Here is a 16,004-nt window from a genome sequence, read left to right on the forward strand (position 1 = left end):
GCTAAGATGTCAAACTAATAGGAACAGAAAAATGATGCAAATACACAGTTAATTCATTGCAATGTAAAAAGAAATTCAGTAATGGAGAAAGATGCTTAAGGAATGACAAGCTATAAAGTTTTTTTTCTGGATTTCCAATAAAAAATACAGTTCACATGCATTGCAAAATGAGAGAAATAATCAGACATTACATGCAACCATTCTTTTTTGAGAATGTAATTACTATGTAATTCTAGATGGATGTGAGAATGTGGGAAATACTTACTGATACAATGAATAATAATAAAACACATTTAAAGATTGAAGTGATTTATAAGAAAAGATTAAACTATAAGGCAAGCAGTAATTAAATGAAGGCAGAACAATATATAATTATAAATAAATATTATATATTTATATATATTTGCTATAAATATTTTAAAAGGTGAGAAATAAGATGATGTATTAAGATGTAATCATTTATACTATAATTAAGTATATCATCGAAGAATAAAGTTATGACATTAAAAATAAAAAGTTTTGGGCTAATATGCGTACATTTTCCTGGTATCTGTCCTTAAAGCAATTGATGCTTTGAGAGATGAATCCCAAGATGAGACAAAGTACCACTAACTTATAAAAATGTACAAAGGCTGCTCCAAAAGTAGTGACTTCTATTTTATTATGTTGGTACATAACATCAGTAGCAGATGTTGGTGCTATAGTATTACATGTTGAACCTTTCTGCTATTACTCCATTACATTTTCTTGCTGTGCGATGGATGGCAGCAGAGGGGCAGTCTGACAAAATGGTGTCTGATATAGAAGTGTGTATGAAGCCAAGGTATGTCGCTGAATTTATGGATAAATTCAAATATTTGTTTCTGGTTTTTGTATTTTTTTTCCCCTCCAGAAAGGATATTGAATGAAGAGGCTTTCACAGTTGTATCTTTGAAACACGATTCTTAGGGAGCCCTTAGTAGGGGCTAGTAGGTCTAGCATATGATAATGAAATTGAAGTTGAAGGCTTTCAGACACCGTTAGTTATGGTGAAAATAAAAATGAAAAAGAAAATTAAGGATGTGTCTTATTGAAAAGCAATTTTTATTCCTTAGTACAAACGCTTTTGTCGGTCAGATGAGACGGCTCAGCTGCCTGACATAAAGAAAGACATAGCAGCATATGAGGAATGTGTCTTGCTAAATACCAGGAAAGCAGTTTTAGAAGCTTCAGTGTGTGCCTGCATACATTAAGAACAGGACCATATGTGAAGACTTTACTTCTACGTGATACTTTCAGCATACAGAAGATATCTTACATCTTCAACTTCATCCACGAAGACAATTAACTTTTCCACTATATAAGCCAAATATATTACATCCATTTTATCCGCAAAGTGGGAAGCACCTCTTGTGTAGGCTGTCAGTTGGCGGGAAAATTCAAGTACAGTCGTCAAATTGATGTGCATCTGAAAATACATGAGAATTCCTTGGTGTGATCAATCTGCTGGAATATTTCTCTTCTAAAAACTAGAGATTCCATCCATTTGTATAATGCTTTCTATTATTTCACTTTAGTCATATGCTTCGTTAGTACCATAAACATAAATGTCAGTAGAATATTTTATCTCAAGTCTCAGATTTAATTGTTGTCATCTCCAGACACCATCACACATCAACAAATACTGAAAATTTTTGCATGTCTAATTTTTCTAGACTGGAACAAACAGGCCTCAATATATTTTATCAGCAGAGATAACCCTGCTAACATTATTAATAGCCATCTAGACTCCAGACACCCAGAGAAAGAAAAATATTAAAAGCAGTAGATAGCTGTGCACCGCATGATCCTACTGCACCTATCAATTGACAAAACCACTGAAAGAAAAATAAAATTAAATAAAATTTAAAAAGCCAACATTTTATTCAAAGCCCAACTATTCCATACTTGTAGCTAAACAAACATTTTCTTGCAAACTATCTCATAAAATCATTACTACAGAAAGGAAGCCATGGATTTCAGCATTACCTGACTGAAAGCATGAAGAACTTGAGTTATTTCTTGTGAATAAGGACATTCAGAATAGTTTTCTTCATCCCAGCGTCCAGTTCGATTGCATTTACGCCATGCCTTAGACTCTTCTACACCATTGTGAAAGGCAATGGAGTTAAATGAATACTGAAGACAAGGATGGTAAGCAGTTATTCCAGCCAAAGTTTTGGGCCATCTGTGAACAGCGGGGCAGCAAAAAATTAACACACAAAACTTTTTATTTAAAGGCAACTGAAAATATAGCAACAGTATGCATGGTATGTGAGAGGAAAAACAAAACAAAACAAAAAACCAACAAAACAACACAAAAAAAACCAAGGCTGTTTTAAATTTTACCTCATTGCGTTTTATAAGGGATTAAACTGTTTCCATGAAAATCTTGAAATTATACACGCTTGAGTATGTCTAGTCACACATTAATTCTACATTAATTCTAGGAAAGTGCTTGGTGTTACAGAAAAAGAAATGAATGGAATTTTCCCTACTTTCACCTATGAAGTTTGCATAGGGCAGAGCAGAAATTCATCAAGAAGAAAACAGTAACTGTTGCAAAATGTAAAGGCTCAAAACATAGATGACAATCTATACTTTTCATTTTGACCTACTACAACAAATGTTCCTGAATGTATCAGAAGTCAATAGACATGCTCTGAGCAGAGGTTATGTCTTGTGGAGGAAGAAGACCGATCTGAAAAATTAAGTATTTTGTATATGAGATTTAGCTACTATGATGGCAAAATTGCTTTTAAAAAGAAACAGTAAGTCAAAAGGAGCCAGAATTGTTCTATTTATCTTGAAGGCCTACTATGGAATACTAATCTTTAACATATCTGCTGCATTCTCTTTAACCACACAACTGCAATCTATTCCTTTGGGTACAAATCCATGGTGTTTTTCAGGCTACTGTGGTGATAGCAAGATCAGGTGATGGGAAAAAAAATCAGACAAAACAAGAAGTGTAAAATCAAGTCAACATGTCTGGAAAGGATGTGGTTTTAACTCTAATTGCACTGATGTAATGACTGAAACCCAACCAATCTTAAAAAATATAAAATTCTGCCTGCCACTGACACACACCTTGATAATCAACCTTTGCTCATACATATCCTGGTACTTAAAAGGCACAGATCCATTTTGACATTGTCACATAATATAGTGACAGGTTTGAGGCTAGGTTTGTATGTTTTCTTAGTCTCAAAATGGAAAGGTAAGAAGAGAAGTATTTTTATGTGCCTCAGCTAACTGCCACTGAAAAATTCATGTGATGTATAATCACTTAAAACAAAATGAAACATGAAGGGATCATCACATCATAGTATTACTAAATGCTCCTTTTGCCTCTGAACTATTATTTTAGTGAAATATCAGCATTAATACAACTGGGCCACAGAGTAGCACCCTACCTCAAAAGTAAAACTGAAGAGACTATTCTGAAACTAAAGCACACTGAGTCTTACCACAGGTAGCAGAATCTAGTCTTTACAATTAGAAATTATAACATTACATAACATAACTTTGCATTTCAGAATTATAGTGAGGTATTGAACAAAATATCAGCAAAATATGGCGACCACAGAATAAAATTCTGATTACTTAAAGCCAGTTCAATGTAACTCACAGTGCCTATTTCTGACAGCAGTTGTGCAATTATAAATACCACCTAGGCTGGCGAACTAAAAGAACTATGCTTCCAAAACTGCTGATGATTATTTCATTTTTCTCCAACAAAAGAACTGTTCTTACCAGCTTTGCTTTTGTGCTACAACTCTTTTTACTTATGTACTTGCTATGTCATGAAAACTTCAAAGACTTTTCTAAGAAAAATCACTGATTAGATATCTACCTGTCTGAGGATAAACTTTTGGAATAGTTTCAGTTTGAGGCTGATTCTATAATTCTAAATGCCAAAGGGATCAGTAGACTCAGCATCCCTTAAATATACATCTCAAAAATAAATGTGTATAGAATTCTGGAAAGGTGATCAATAGGGAAAGGGCACTTCTATTCTTTGGATTTATATAAAATGACAACAATGCCCCTGGTGTTAGTCTGAGCAGCCTGTAGAATTTATATATTTATTAAGCAAAGAATGTAACTGTACAGAAAGAACATGTACTTCATAAAGATGTCATCAAAAATATTCAGCATATATTAACTGATGGAATGTATGTATTTTTACAAAAGACCTAATTTAAAGTATTAAAATTGAAGAGAAGTATTCAAGTCAGAAGTACATGTGGAAATTTCTAGTGTTTAAGAGAAGCTTCCTCTCTCAGCTACTTTTCCTTTAATTAACTATTCAAGTTGAATTATAATTCACATGGTAACAAATTACCTTCCTGATTTCTCAATGGGAATGCCATCATACATCAGTGTTATTGTCAAGTAAGTAATGATACTTTGTTTAAGAGCTTTATGCATATCACTGAAGCATTTTAGAACCAATTGAAAACAATGATAAATTTTACAGTATTGTTTTGTTTTCTATTTGGAAATGGTTAAAAACAAAAAACAAACCCCACTAACATATGGTGATAAAACTAAGATGAAACAAAAACTGCATTTAGTAAACAATACTGTGCAACGTGATTACATTCAGACAGCAGGATAGATGTGCTTTCTAATCATGTTATATAATGGTAGAACTGTGTGTGTCCTTAGGCTCACCTCTAATGATCTGTTTTACCAAGTAGTACTTATTATTTTGATTGTTTTTAGCAGTTTTTTTTTCTTTTATAATAATAGTTCTTTTTATTATTTATTACTTCCCATATGAACAGAAGTAGCAGAACTGGAATAGATTAAGAAAGATTTGAATATTTAAATTTCTAATGTGTTAACATAGTATTATTATATTCTATAATTCAAAAAAGTCCAAGAAAAATTATTAACCCTCATCCATTTAGCTGTGAAGATCATACACCTGAAATTTTCCATAAACTTGCACTGACAAGTTAGAAGAATTCTCAGACTCTTATAAACCACAGCCGCTCTTCAAATAGTATCTGCCACTTCACATAATAATCATACAGTGCTCTCCCTTCCTACTCTATTACATGACAATGACAAGAAAAATAAGTGACATCTTTGTACCTGACTCTGAAGCATCATGTAAACATGGATATTACCCATATCTATAGCACCATACTTAAAACCAGGAATTCATACCTGAAATCTCCCTTGTTGTTAATAACTCTCTCTGCAGGGCAGTAGGGTGCAGCCATTTCCAGTACCACAATTTCTACATGTTTAGTGCTATTTCCATAGGAATTGTTGACTAGACACTCCCAATCTCCAGATGCATTAATATCAATGCTAGACAGGATAAGTTCACTATAAAAAGAAAAGATTAATTATTGAATACACTTAAGTATATAGAGATTGAGTTATTTATTTTCTGACATTAACTTCTCTTCAGACATTTGCAATGAAAACATAAACGTGGTTTTGCTCAGTTATTTAAAAGACAGACAATATGTGATTCATATTAAAATTTTAGCAGCACCAAATGATTTATCATTTTAGTCATGAGAGGCTGTAACACAAAAGTCATTGCAAAGGAACAGTTATGCATCAGTCCTCACTCTCCTTTCCCCAAATATTGTTTTTGTTTCATAACCAAGTACTTAAAAGTCAGAAATACATTTCAAGTTGACAACACAACCAACCCACAGAGAATGCTTCCCTTCAGCTGTCATTGGAGCTCCTCTGGCGTTTCAAAACCAGAATCTGTTTTCCTGTGGCAGCTTGGGACAAGATTTCTAGAATAGGCATTGACTTTGGAAGCCATATATATCTTTCCTGATGAATGCAATATGAGATGAGACAGATGCTGATTTTTTTTTTATTTTTTTTTTTAGCACTGTACTAAGCGTGAACTTCTTTCACACTGTTCTCTCCAAAACATATGAGATGCAGTTATTAATATCAATAAATGAAGGCTGAATAAGCACTGCATAATTAAAATGATAGACAAGTTAAATATAGAGACACTTCACAGCTTCTCTTACAATACGAACACTGTACAGTACAGCACCATGCCAGTGTTTAGCTGCCCAAGCTAAATATTCCATGTATAGTCAGAAGAAATAATTTCAGTAACATTTAAATTGCCTAGAGCTGTTTTTGTTAGGATTTTCTGTATGTTTTAGATGAAATTAGAAGATTTCCTTCTTTCAATGGATGAAGGCCCAGATGAAGTCAATAAAAGTTTAGTTTTTCAAATAACTTCAGCAGAGATAGGTTTTATCCAATTATTGTAACTCTAGACAAAAATAATGCTAATTAGTACATTTAATAAAGTAATACACTAGCTCTTAAATAATGTCATTGGCCTAGAAATAAGTTTTACTACAGTTATAAAGAATGTACAGCTTTTTAAAGTATCTGGGAGAGGAAAAAGGTAGTAATTATCTGAAATGCTTACTTTACTTTACACAAATTACTGAATTTTGAATATGCCATATGGTTCAGACAATCAGAAATTATGTGGGAAGAAATGGAGTAGAGTCAGAAGGGGGAGAGAGACATTATAAAAACAGAAGAACAGAATTTGAAAGTTATTAAAGTGATTTCAAAACTACATATTAAAAAAATCTCAGAAATTTCTTCTGGGGCCTTTGGTACTTTCACAAAGAGGCTGACATTTGGACATATATGCAGAGAAAAATTATATGTTTTTAAAATTTTTGGTCTTTTAAATGTCATCCTTTTTTGGTTTAAAACTTTTTATATTACATATGCACACCTCAATTTTGCTACAAAAAAGGCTCAAATCTTCTTGTATATAAATTACTGCAGATATGTAAGTAAATAAATCACAATCAAGGTAGGAAGTGATTAGACAGCTGCTTATGTAATTTTCCCTTTGAAAGATGCATATAATGAAGGATGATTTTCTCAAGTACTTGCTACAGGACTGTTATCTTGCTCTCCAGAAAACAAACAACCTGTGGTAAACAGCTTTTGATTTAAATTAAATTGCTTCAGACATCTACCATAATTCTCTGGAAGTTCTGCCACATTATCATTAAACAGTAACTTTAAAAAATCTCACACTGTTTTACTATGAGTCTGAGCTCCATGTAGCTTGGATCTTTCAATTTAATTATTACAATGAATTCTAGTATGGTTTGTTTGTTTGTTTGTTTGTTGGTTTTTTTTGTTTGGTTTTTTGGGTTTTTTTTGCAGAGGATGTAGGGAAAAAAAAACACCAAAAAAACCCCCAACACATTACTTTCCATTCTCAAACAGAGTAACTGATATTTTTCACATCAACATAAGCAATTGATCTTCTAAGTGTCAGTTGAGAAAGGCCAATAGCAGCAGACTCCTAGCTACCTCTTGACTCATCTTTCCACAGTTAGATCAAAAGAGTTTAGGTGAAATCAAGTGGTTGATAAATATATTCAAATTAAGTGTTCTGCTTCATGTCCCAAGAATCTTGCATCATCTTTACAGACAGCAGAGAAAAAATATGTTCCTAGAGTTTACAAAAACAATTATACATACTTGTTTCCTTTATCAATGAAAAAAGAGGCAGCATAAAAATTCACCTGTGGCATCAAGACCCAGAGATTTCTTAGTGTATAAAATGTATGTACTCATCTCTTGATATACTTCCTCATAAAATATCTGTAATCGTTCTTCATACTACAAATATGATAGAACTAGAAACCAAGTTGATTTTAGGTAGATAACAGAGATAGAAACTAAATGAATACTATAACGTTATCAGTTTCATATCTGATAAATGTGAATAGAAATCAATTTGAAGAAAAGCATTTTCTTCATATTTAAATTTATTTAAATTTTTGAAAGGTGTTGTAATGCAAATTTATCTCTCACTATAACATATCTCCTGAGAGTTAATTAGATTATATTTCCTGGTTTCACAGAGAAATATTTACAGACATCATTTTTTGCTCTGCTAGAAATGGTATAGTTGACTCTGGTTCAAAAATCCCTAAAACAACAAGTAAATCCTTGAATTCACACTTAATCTTCTGTGGCTCTTACTTCAGAAGTTGTATCAAAATAAGCCAAAAAACATTTATGCAATATAGGAGAAGATGTATAATGACCAGAACATGCAATTATCTTCTGAATTGCCATATGGCCACTGTAAGTGATGCATTCATTGATATTCCTCTAGGAATAGTTTGGATAGCAAGCCCAATGGTGAAACTGTTCATTTACTTACCATCTGGACATGACAAATGATAAATTGATCTTACTCCCACAGAGAATTTAGAAGACTTCATTAAAAAAAAAAGAAGAAAGAAAGAAAAGAAAAGAAAAAAAAAGTGCTTTAATTCTCAGAAACAGCATTCAACTTCATATCTTTAACATATTCTCCACCTGTAATTTTGGCAACTTCATAGTCTTGGCAGACCAAAAGGGAAGAGTCGGCTTATGCAGTATTTTAAATCTCTTCATAAAATTTTTGGTAAGTTGATTGCATATTGTAAGTCTTAGAATTATTGCATTAACAACTCCAGAAGTTTCAGATTTTCTTACTCCCAGAAGAAAGTCATTTCTGATCTTTCTTAGTGGTGGCAAAAAGTCTTGACAAGAGGCAATGTCACTTGAGAACTTTTTCACTCCTTTCACTTTAGAACATTTCAGGACTCAGTTTAAACAGCATCATAGGAGCACAACAAAATTAAGAAAGAAGAGTACCCTTAGAGGCAGTTTACTTTTCTTGATTTTTCTGTCTTACTTATGCCGATAAATGTCAGTAGAGAAATGAAATGGGATAATTTTGATTTTGCTTTTACTCTGCAGCTTTACTAAGGATGAAGTAAGCATCAGAAAGAATTCCTATTCTATCTACATTAGCAAACATACTTATGGGTGCTCCTCACAGTGTGACAGTTGAGATACTTTTGTGGAAATTTATGACCTACCAAGAAATAAAGTCAGATACACACAAGATGGAATCAAGACAAATGGAAGACTATTGCTGCTTGATGAGAACAGAAGGATGACTAGCAAGCTTGTCTCAAGTTTTGTTTGGAAGTTATTGTGGCTTTCTCAGTAAGCCAAAGAAAGGAAGACAAGATAAGATCAATATTTTTACTTTAAGGAGGGAAATTTTGTTCATGTTAGGATCCCTTTTCCAAATTCGATGACTGATGTATTGAGAAATAAATTCACATGTAGAGCTGATGCAACTGTTGATACAAATTAAAAAAATTGTAATATTCATTAGAATCCTGTGGCATTGGTCATTACAAAGAGAGGATCTTTAAGACAGACAGCAGCCATACACATGCAATCAAGTAAATTATGACAAAGGATTTCTATTTGAGGCATAGCAGTGCATTGCTACAGCTATGCATAACTAATTAGACAATCAGAAGTAGGACTCATTATGCAAAGTTACTCAACCATGTCCTGAAGTAATATCTTTGTGACATTTACTGTACATCCCAGCACTTATTTGCATGTTGGGAAACAGCATTTTAGACTTACTTTCCACAGGAAAGGTTTCAAAGTCTGAGAATTTTCTTTAAGGCTAAGTAAGAATCAACAGCTCCTCTTGGTGAAAAATAAAAATCAATTACTAAAACACAGATAGCAACATTTATATAAGAAGGAATGCTTTTGCACAGTTCAAGCAGAAGGCCTGCATAACCTGCATCCTACCCTACTATCTTCAATTATTAATACTAACATAGAATTTTAAAAATCTGTTGGTCGCCAGAGAACAGTGTGGCTTGGAACACAGCCTTTCACAGGGGATACAAGGTTAAAACATGGAAATTGAAGAGAGAATGTATAAATCTAGGCACTTTAACTGAACTTAAATTGCTAGTCAGATCTCCTGACAAAATTACTTATTTACTCATGAAAGAAACAGCTTTAGAAGCCTGATGGCCTTTAATATAACTTTGTGTCCATGCAACAGTACAATGAAAAGAGATAAAAAGATTAAAGCTGGTATTTAAGTATCTTTAGGAGTAATCCATTTGTCATATGCACAGGAAATTAATGATGTTCTCTTTCTTCTGATTGAATACAGAAGTAATGCAAAGCAAAACTTTTTAATACCATCAGAATCTACCCAAAAAACTCAGCATGCTATAATTAGTTTACCATAACTTATCCCACAGCTAATTCGTTTGCATTAGTATTTTAGCTGGATATCTCTTCAGAAAAACCAGTGGACAGAAGCTAATTGGAATGATAACATACTTACAGGGAAAAGTAAAAGAAGAAAAATAGAAATATCAGAAATATCTACTTTTGAAATATACATTTTACTAACACAATTGTAAACCATATCACTTTTTCCTTTGTTTTGCTAAAATTAAATGTAACTAAATTTCTTAAAACTGAGAGAAAAAGTAGTAGTAATACCAGATGAATATATGGTAACATTTTCAGAATCAGAGTCACAAACCTGCTGTGTTCTAAATAGCTACCTGGATGCACTGAAAGGTGTGCAAAAAGGAGCATTTACATTCATACGTCTACAGCTCTGGAGTCAGTATGTGACACTCCAGCTAGCAAAGAAAGTAAAGTGGGGAAGAGAAAAAGGAGATTTCAACATCTGTAGGACTCTCAAAGCTTTCTCTTGCTGGAGAAACCTTCAGACAACAGGCACAATGCTGTGAAGCTACGTGACAAGTGTACTCCTTGTCCTGGGCTTACTTAAAGTACAACATGAATCAGTTACCTATCGTGAAAGGTTTGGAGCTGCTCAAGTGTGTTTACTGTTATTAATCTTGTTCTAACAGCACACCACTTGCCTACATGATACATGCAACGGCAGCCTTCTGGGGAAGTACTGCTACACCTGCCACATGCCTTTCATTTGCCCTTACATAGTCTGTTCACTGCAACGTGAGATCCAGAGAAGGATTTATTTCATTAGCATAACACTTGTGATCTGTACACTAGCAGAGGTTCTTAGACAAAAATAAAACTACGACAATCAGTCTGATAGTCAGAATTGCATAAAAAGCTTTTTAAACAAAATATTTTGCAGATGATTCATAAGTGTTAACCTACTTATGACAAGTCTTGATTACCTGATTACATGCCACTGGGAGCAACCAACAGTAAAAAGAAAAAAAAAAAAGAAAAGAAAAAAAAAACCCATGCAGAAAAAAACCAAAAAGTGCATTAATTCTGCAGTATGAATTCATTTGTTGAATGCATACCGCTTTTACAGAATTTTCCTGTGTTATAAGTATATATATATACTTAATGGGAGTAAGCCGTTACATACTGGGCCTATGATACTGCTTTCTTTGCTGAGCTGAAAGAAATTTGAGAACTGAAAAAGAAGGCAAGACACGGCAGATTCCTGCACAAGAACTTCAAGAGCTTTATCTACTCTTTCTCTAGCATACAGTGTACATCCAACAGCATGATTTTGTGATGGACATGAGATATTCAAACAATATACCACATATAATTAAAAAGAGGTTCTTTTAATCTATACAGAGTAAGAAGAAGAGGGACTGGCACTTATTTTCATAACATTCCAGAATGCTAAGGGGGTAACAAATACGCACAAAAACAAAACAACTTTGTGGAAGTCCATAAGGAATACGTCCCACAACATTCTCTACTTCAAATGAGTCAAAATACAAAACTAGAAATATACAAAATATAAAAAAAAAATAGTGCAATGAACAATAAAATGTGGTTCAATTATTTATTTTAATCTTTAAAATTGTTTGCTTCACCAGTACTGAGAGTGAGTGACTTGGAAGAAAGAGTGCACTAGACTCTAAACATAAGTCAGAATTGCTCTTACAGTCACAGTTGGGGCATGGGGTTATAAACTATTGCCTGGGCTGCAAGAAAGCATATAATTATATCATCAGTGTTGACAGGAGAAATAATTTAAAAAAAAAAAAAAAAAAATTCCTTTTGGAGTGTTCACTCCAAACCTGCTGTAGGGTAGCATCTCCTCAGCAACACAGCTGAAGAAGTTTGGAGAAGTTTGAATAGTCTATTTTTATGGGTTCTTAACTTTCTACAAAGTTTAACATTTTCAGAAAGAGACAGTGTGAACTGTAGTGGCCCCAGAGCAGCCATTATAGCTGTCAAAGATGTAATTGTTGTTAAACATGCAGCAAAAGTATCCACAAAATACGATTAAAGAGACATTAGGATAGTTACTACAGTCTATGGAGAGTAGCTTAAGCTACTCTCAAAAATCAAAGTCATTCAATTCTGTGGAGTTCTCTGGTTTATAATGCTAAAATACTTTGTTTGTTTAATATTCTAAAAACTTCTTTCCACCTCTCCAGGCAGAGAGGAGAAACAGTAGAGGAAGATACGGGGTTGCTGGGAGCTTCTTCTGTGTGGTTACAGGATTGTTTTATTTGCCCCTTACTATCATCAAATTCATAATATTCCAGCCATAAGAAGACATCTTCATGCAAACACAAGTCACAATTTCAACTACACCCATTCACAGATGAGAGAAAATTAGTTCCATGTCACATTTACATTTTCATGTATGACTATGACATTTATACACAAGCATAATGTCAGAAAATTCAACATGAGCAAAATGAAATATTATTATCATTGGCAAGAAACAGTAAATGTGAGATAGCAGCAGAATTGAAAATACCTCCTCAAGATCTCCTATGAGGGAATACACTTTGCCAAGAAAAATGTCAGTCCAGAATACCGTTCAAAACTTTAGTTTAATTATTGTAACAAAAACATTTAAGTTTACTCTGCTTTAACACAGGAGGAAAAAAAACACGCATTAGATATTTTATCCTTCTACTGTGCCAGTTAATAAAACAGAAGAGATTAGCATGATATTTGTGTTGTAAATCCATGTCCAGAAAAATCTGGAACAACCTAATAAAATAACCACTAAAAAATGTTTGAATAAGCAGCTTTTATATCAAGACTACACTTCTGTGTAGTAGACTACACCTTCAGAAATCTTTAAATTGCTAAGCAGCACAAGCCAAAGCCTATCTTTTAGTGCAATCACAGAAAAGCCAGAGAGCAACATAAGCAACATTTGCTGTAAAGAGTATGCATAGGAAGGAAAAAAGAAACTGTAAGAGCTGATTTTAAATTAACATTATTTTCACTCTAAATATTATACTTAACATACAACAAACTCAGGAAGGCACAGTCTTTCTGATGTTTCACAGTGTCTCATTCAACTGCGAGTTAACCTAGGTCTGATGGCTTTAAGAAATGTCACAAAACAGTGAGCAGTTGCATGTAATAATATAAACACTTAAAGTATGCACAGCCATGAAGATGAGATTAAAATTAAGAAACGCTCAGTAGAGTTTTTACAGTCATAACCTGAACCAAGTTTTCTCATTTTCAACTTGAAGAGGCAATGCATAATGTGTAATTTATATAAATAAAATAACTGAGTTCAAAATAGTATGCTTTCTGAAAGCTACTTTCCAAAAGCACAGTCTCCTATTCCTGCACTCAATTAATACTGATCAGTTCCTTGATCAAAGCAGAACCATAACCATGTTTTTCTAAGTACTAGTATCAGTACTGGATAAAGGCTATGCTGCCTAAGAAAAGCAGCATTGATGCCATACAGTAGTGTGAAGTGAAACATGCAGCTCAAACAAATGAGCAACGAAAATACTTGTTTAAATGTTCTGAGTTTTATTCCAAAAATGTTTTGACCCATTTTGACAGTGTGTATCACATAACTTGGTGGGAGTCAAATTTCCCAGTTTATAATAGCAAATACTATGATGTATCTAGAGAATATTCATTCTGAATTCTTGGCTCCAGTGTATACAGCAACACGATCATTGAGTTCATCTATTTAATACCACACTAAACGATGTAGGTAGCAGATCATTAATTCTTATTAAAACAATGCTAGGGTGGACAAGGATTTAAATTTTATAGTCTGACAAAGATTAACAAACATAAAATAATATTTGGTCAAGCAACTTCTAAATTTAACTTTTTTTAATCAATTATCAGATATCAATTTTGAAAAATCTTAAACATATATCAATTTTTTCTACAAATCTGTTATATAATGCAAAATAAAATTCAGTTGAGGTGATTAGCAGTATGTCTTTTACTTTTGATACTTTGGATACAAAAGGAACATACTTTATGTTACTTGGCATTTATATAACAGCTCGTGCAGTTGACATGACCATAAAAATTGGTCTGAAAATATTTTCATTATCCACTACAGTCCTACATATCAAGATTAAAAAAAATAATAAAAGCAGTAGCTGTTAGAGTGGGTTAGATCCGTGTCTCTTGATCCACTCCAAAAGGGGTCAAATACCCAGTGAGCAGACAAAATTAAAATCAGTAAGACTGGAAGATCCCAGTGGAGAGGAATTAATTTGACTCCCTTCATAACTTTCATTTGATACTTCAGAAGCATTTCAGGTCAATAATATTAATAGAGAGTAATTGAGTGACAAGAAGCTAATGATGATCCAGAGCTAATCAGTATAACTACTTTCACTCCACCTTATATACAGAATCTGACTTTTTGATCAATGATGGAAATTGGCAGATGACAAAAGGATGTCCACGACAGCTTTTAGTGAAAAGCCCAGGCTCTATGATGAAAACCAAAAATAAATATAAAAGCGTATATAACTTGATAAGCAAGATTTAAGAGGGAAAACCAAAGCAAAACTGGAACAACATGGCTATTGTCAAATAACATTATATTAGTTGTTACTCCTTTTTAAGGAAGCCAATCCTACTTCATTTTTCTTCTCATTTTTCACATCAGCAAAGTTTTCTGTGGATCTGTGCATTTCTGTCTCTCAAGGACACAAAGGCTCAAAGATAATAAAAGTCACTGAATTTGAGAAAAATTTTAATAAAATTCAAAAGTGAGATTAACTACATGAATATGGTGTCTGATATACTGGCACCTACAAAAAAATAATCCAAGTCTTTTAAATCATTAATTCTTCATAAGCTGACCACAATTCAATCATTAAATGGCTCAGAACGCTACTGAAGTTATTGTGATCCACTTTTTCAACATTTCTCACTGCATAAGAAATTCTGTTATTATCCATTTCAAACCAGCATTTGCTCAAATCTGAATACTTACACACAAGAAATTCAACTTGCAAACACATCTACTCACAGCCAAGAAAGATCTGTATGTGTGTGTGTTAAAATTCAAGCACACAATTGATTTACTTCAAACAAAACATCTTTTGATGTATGTTTTAATGTGTCTTGTTTCCAGCTTTACATCTGTTCACCCCATCAACCAGTCTGAATATTACAAGAGATGTTTATACATTACCGTGTAATTAAACAACAATCATGAATGATGCTGTCCTCCACAAATATGCCACTCTCTTCATCTGTTTCAATAAGTCGACCAGCATGGTACCAATGTACTTGGGTAGTTTTGTCAACGTAGGTTGCAGTACACTGAAAGGGTAAGCGGTCTCCATGAAAAACTACTTGTCTTTGTGAGGGGATCAGCTCGAAAAGAGGAAGCTCCAGAGGTCCAGCTGCAGAGAAAGCCAACAAATGTAAAGAGAAAAAAACTCTCAAAATTACTTTTTCCTCTTATGAAAAAAGTGGACTAATTGTACACAATTCTAGCTTTCTAGATTACTATTGTTCGAATACAAATATGAAATATATGCCCACATAGTATCCACTTAACTCTAATGACGATGTCAATCTTAGGAATCTGATCTTTTTTTTAATATGAAACCAATGATTACAGGATTACTAAATTGTCAACAGAAAGTGTGTTTCACAGAATAGTTCACAGAACAGTTGAGATTGGAAAGGATATCTTGAGATACTCCTGTCTCACCTTCTGCTCAAAGCAAAATCTCTACTGCAGAGCTATACAGACAAAAATCAGTCTTCTGCTTAAAGAAAAAGATACACCTATCAATTCAGGCACAATTAACATTTACAAGACACATCACTGTCAGAGGATGAAATTGCCACTGAAAATTCAGCCACTCCAGAGAGCCTAAACTATC

At 33.3% G+C, this 16,004-nt stretch overlaps 1 protein-coding gene across 4 annotated transcripts in view; it reads right to left on the bottom strand.

Moving 5' to 3' along the window:
- The window catches only part of LOC107316088 (adhesion G protein-coupled receptor A2), a 247,657-nt gene that overhangs the window by 109,684 nt on the left and 121,969 nt on the right, over window positions 1-16,004 (bottom strand). For all 4 annotated transcript variants that reach the window (XR_014948908.1, XM_015867228.3, XM_085555213.1 and 1 more), the window contains 4 exons: window positions 15,302-15,515; window positions 5,200-5,364; window positions 2,008-2,206; window positions 1,298-1,447 (listed from right to left, as the gene is read on the bottom strand). Coding sequence is in view for 3 of the 4 variants with exons in the window: in XM_015867228.3 (XP_015722714.2) it covers window positions 1,298-1,447; window positions 2,008-2,206; window positions 5,200-5,364; window positions 15,302-15,515 (728 nt within the window). In the remaining variant the exon portion in view is untranslated. The remainder of the gene's footprint in view (window positions 1-1,297; window positions 1,448-2,007; window positions 2,207-5,199; window positions 5,365-15,301; window positions 15,516-16,004) is intronic.

This window comes from Coturnix japonica, chromosome 8 (genome assembly GCF_054131305.1).
Source record: "Coturnix japonica strain WE chromosome 8, WE-NBRP24, whole genome shotgun sequence".
Taxonomy (NCBI): Eukaryota; Metazoa; Chordata; class Aves; order Galliformes; family Phasianidae; genus Coturnix; species Coturnix japonica.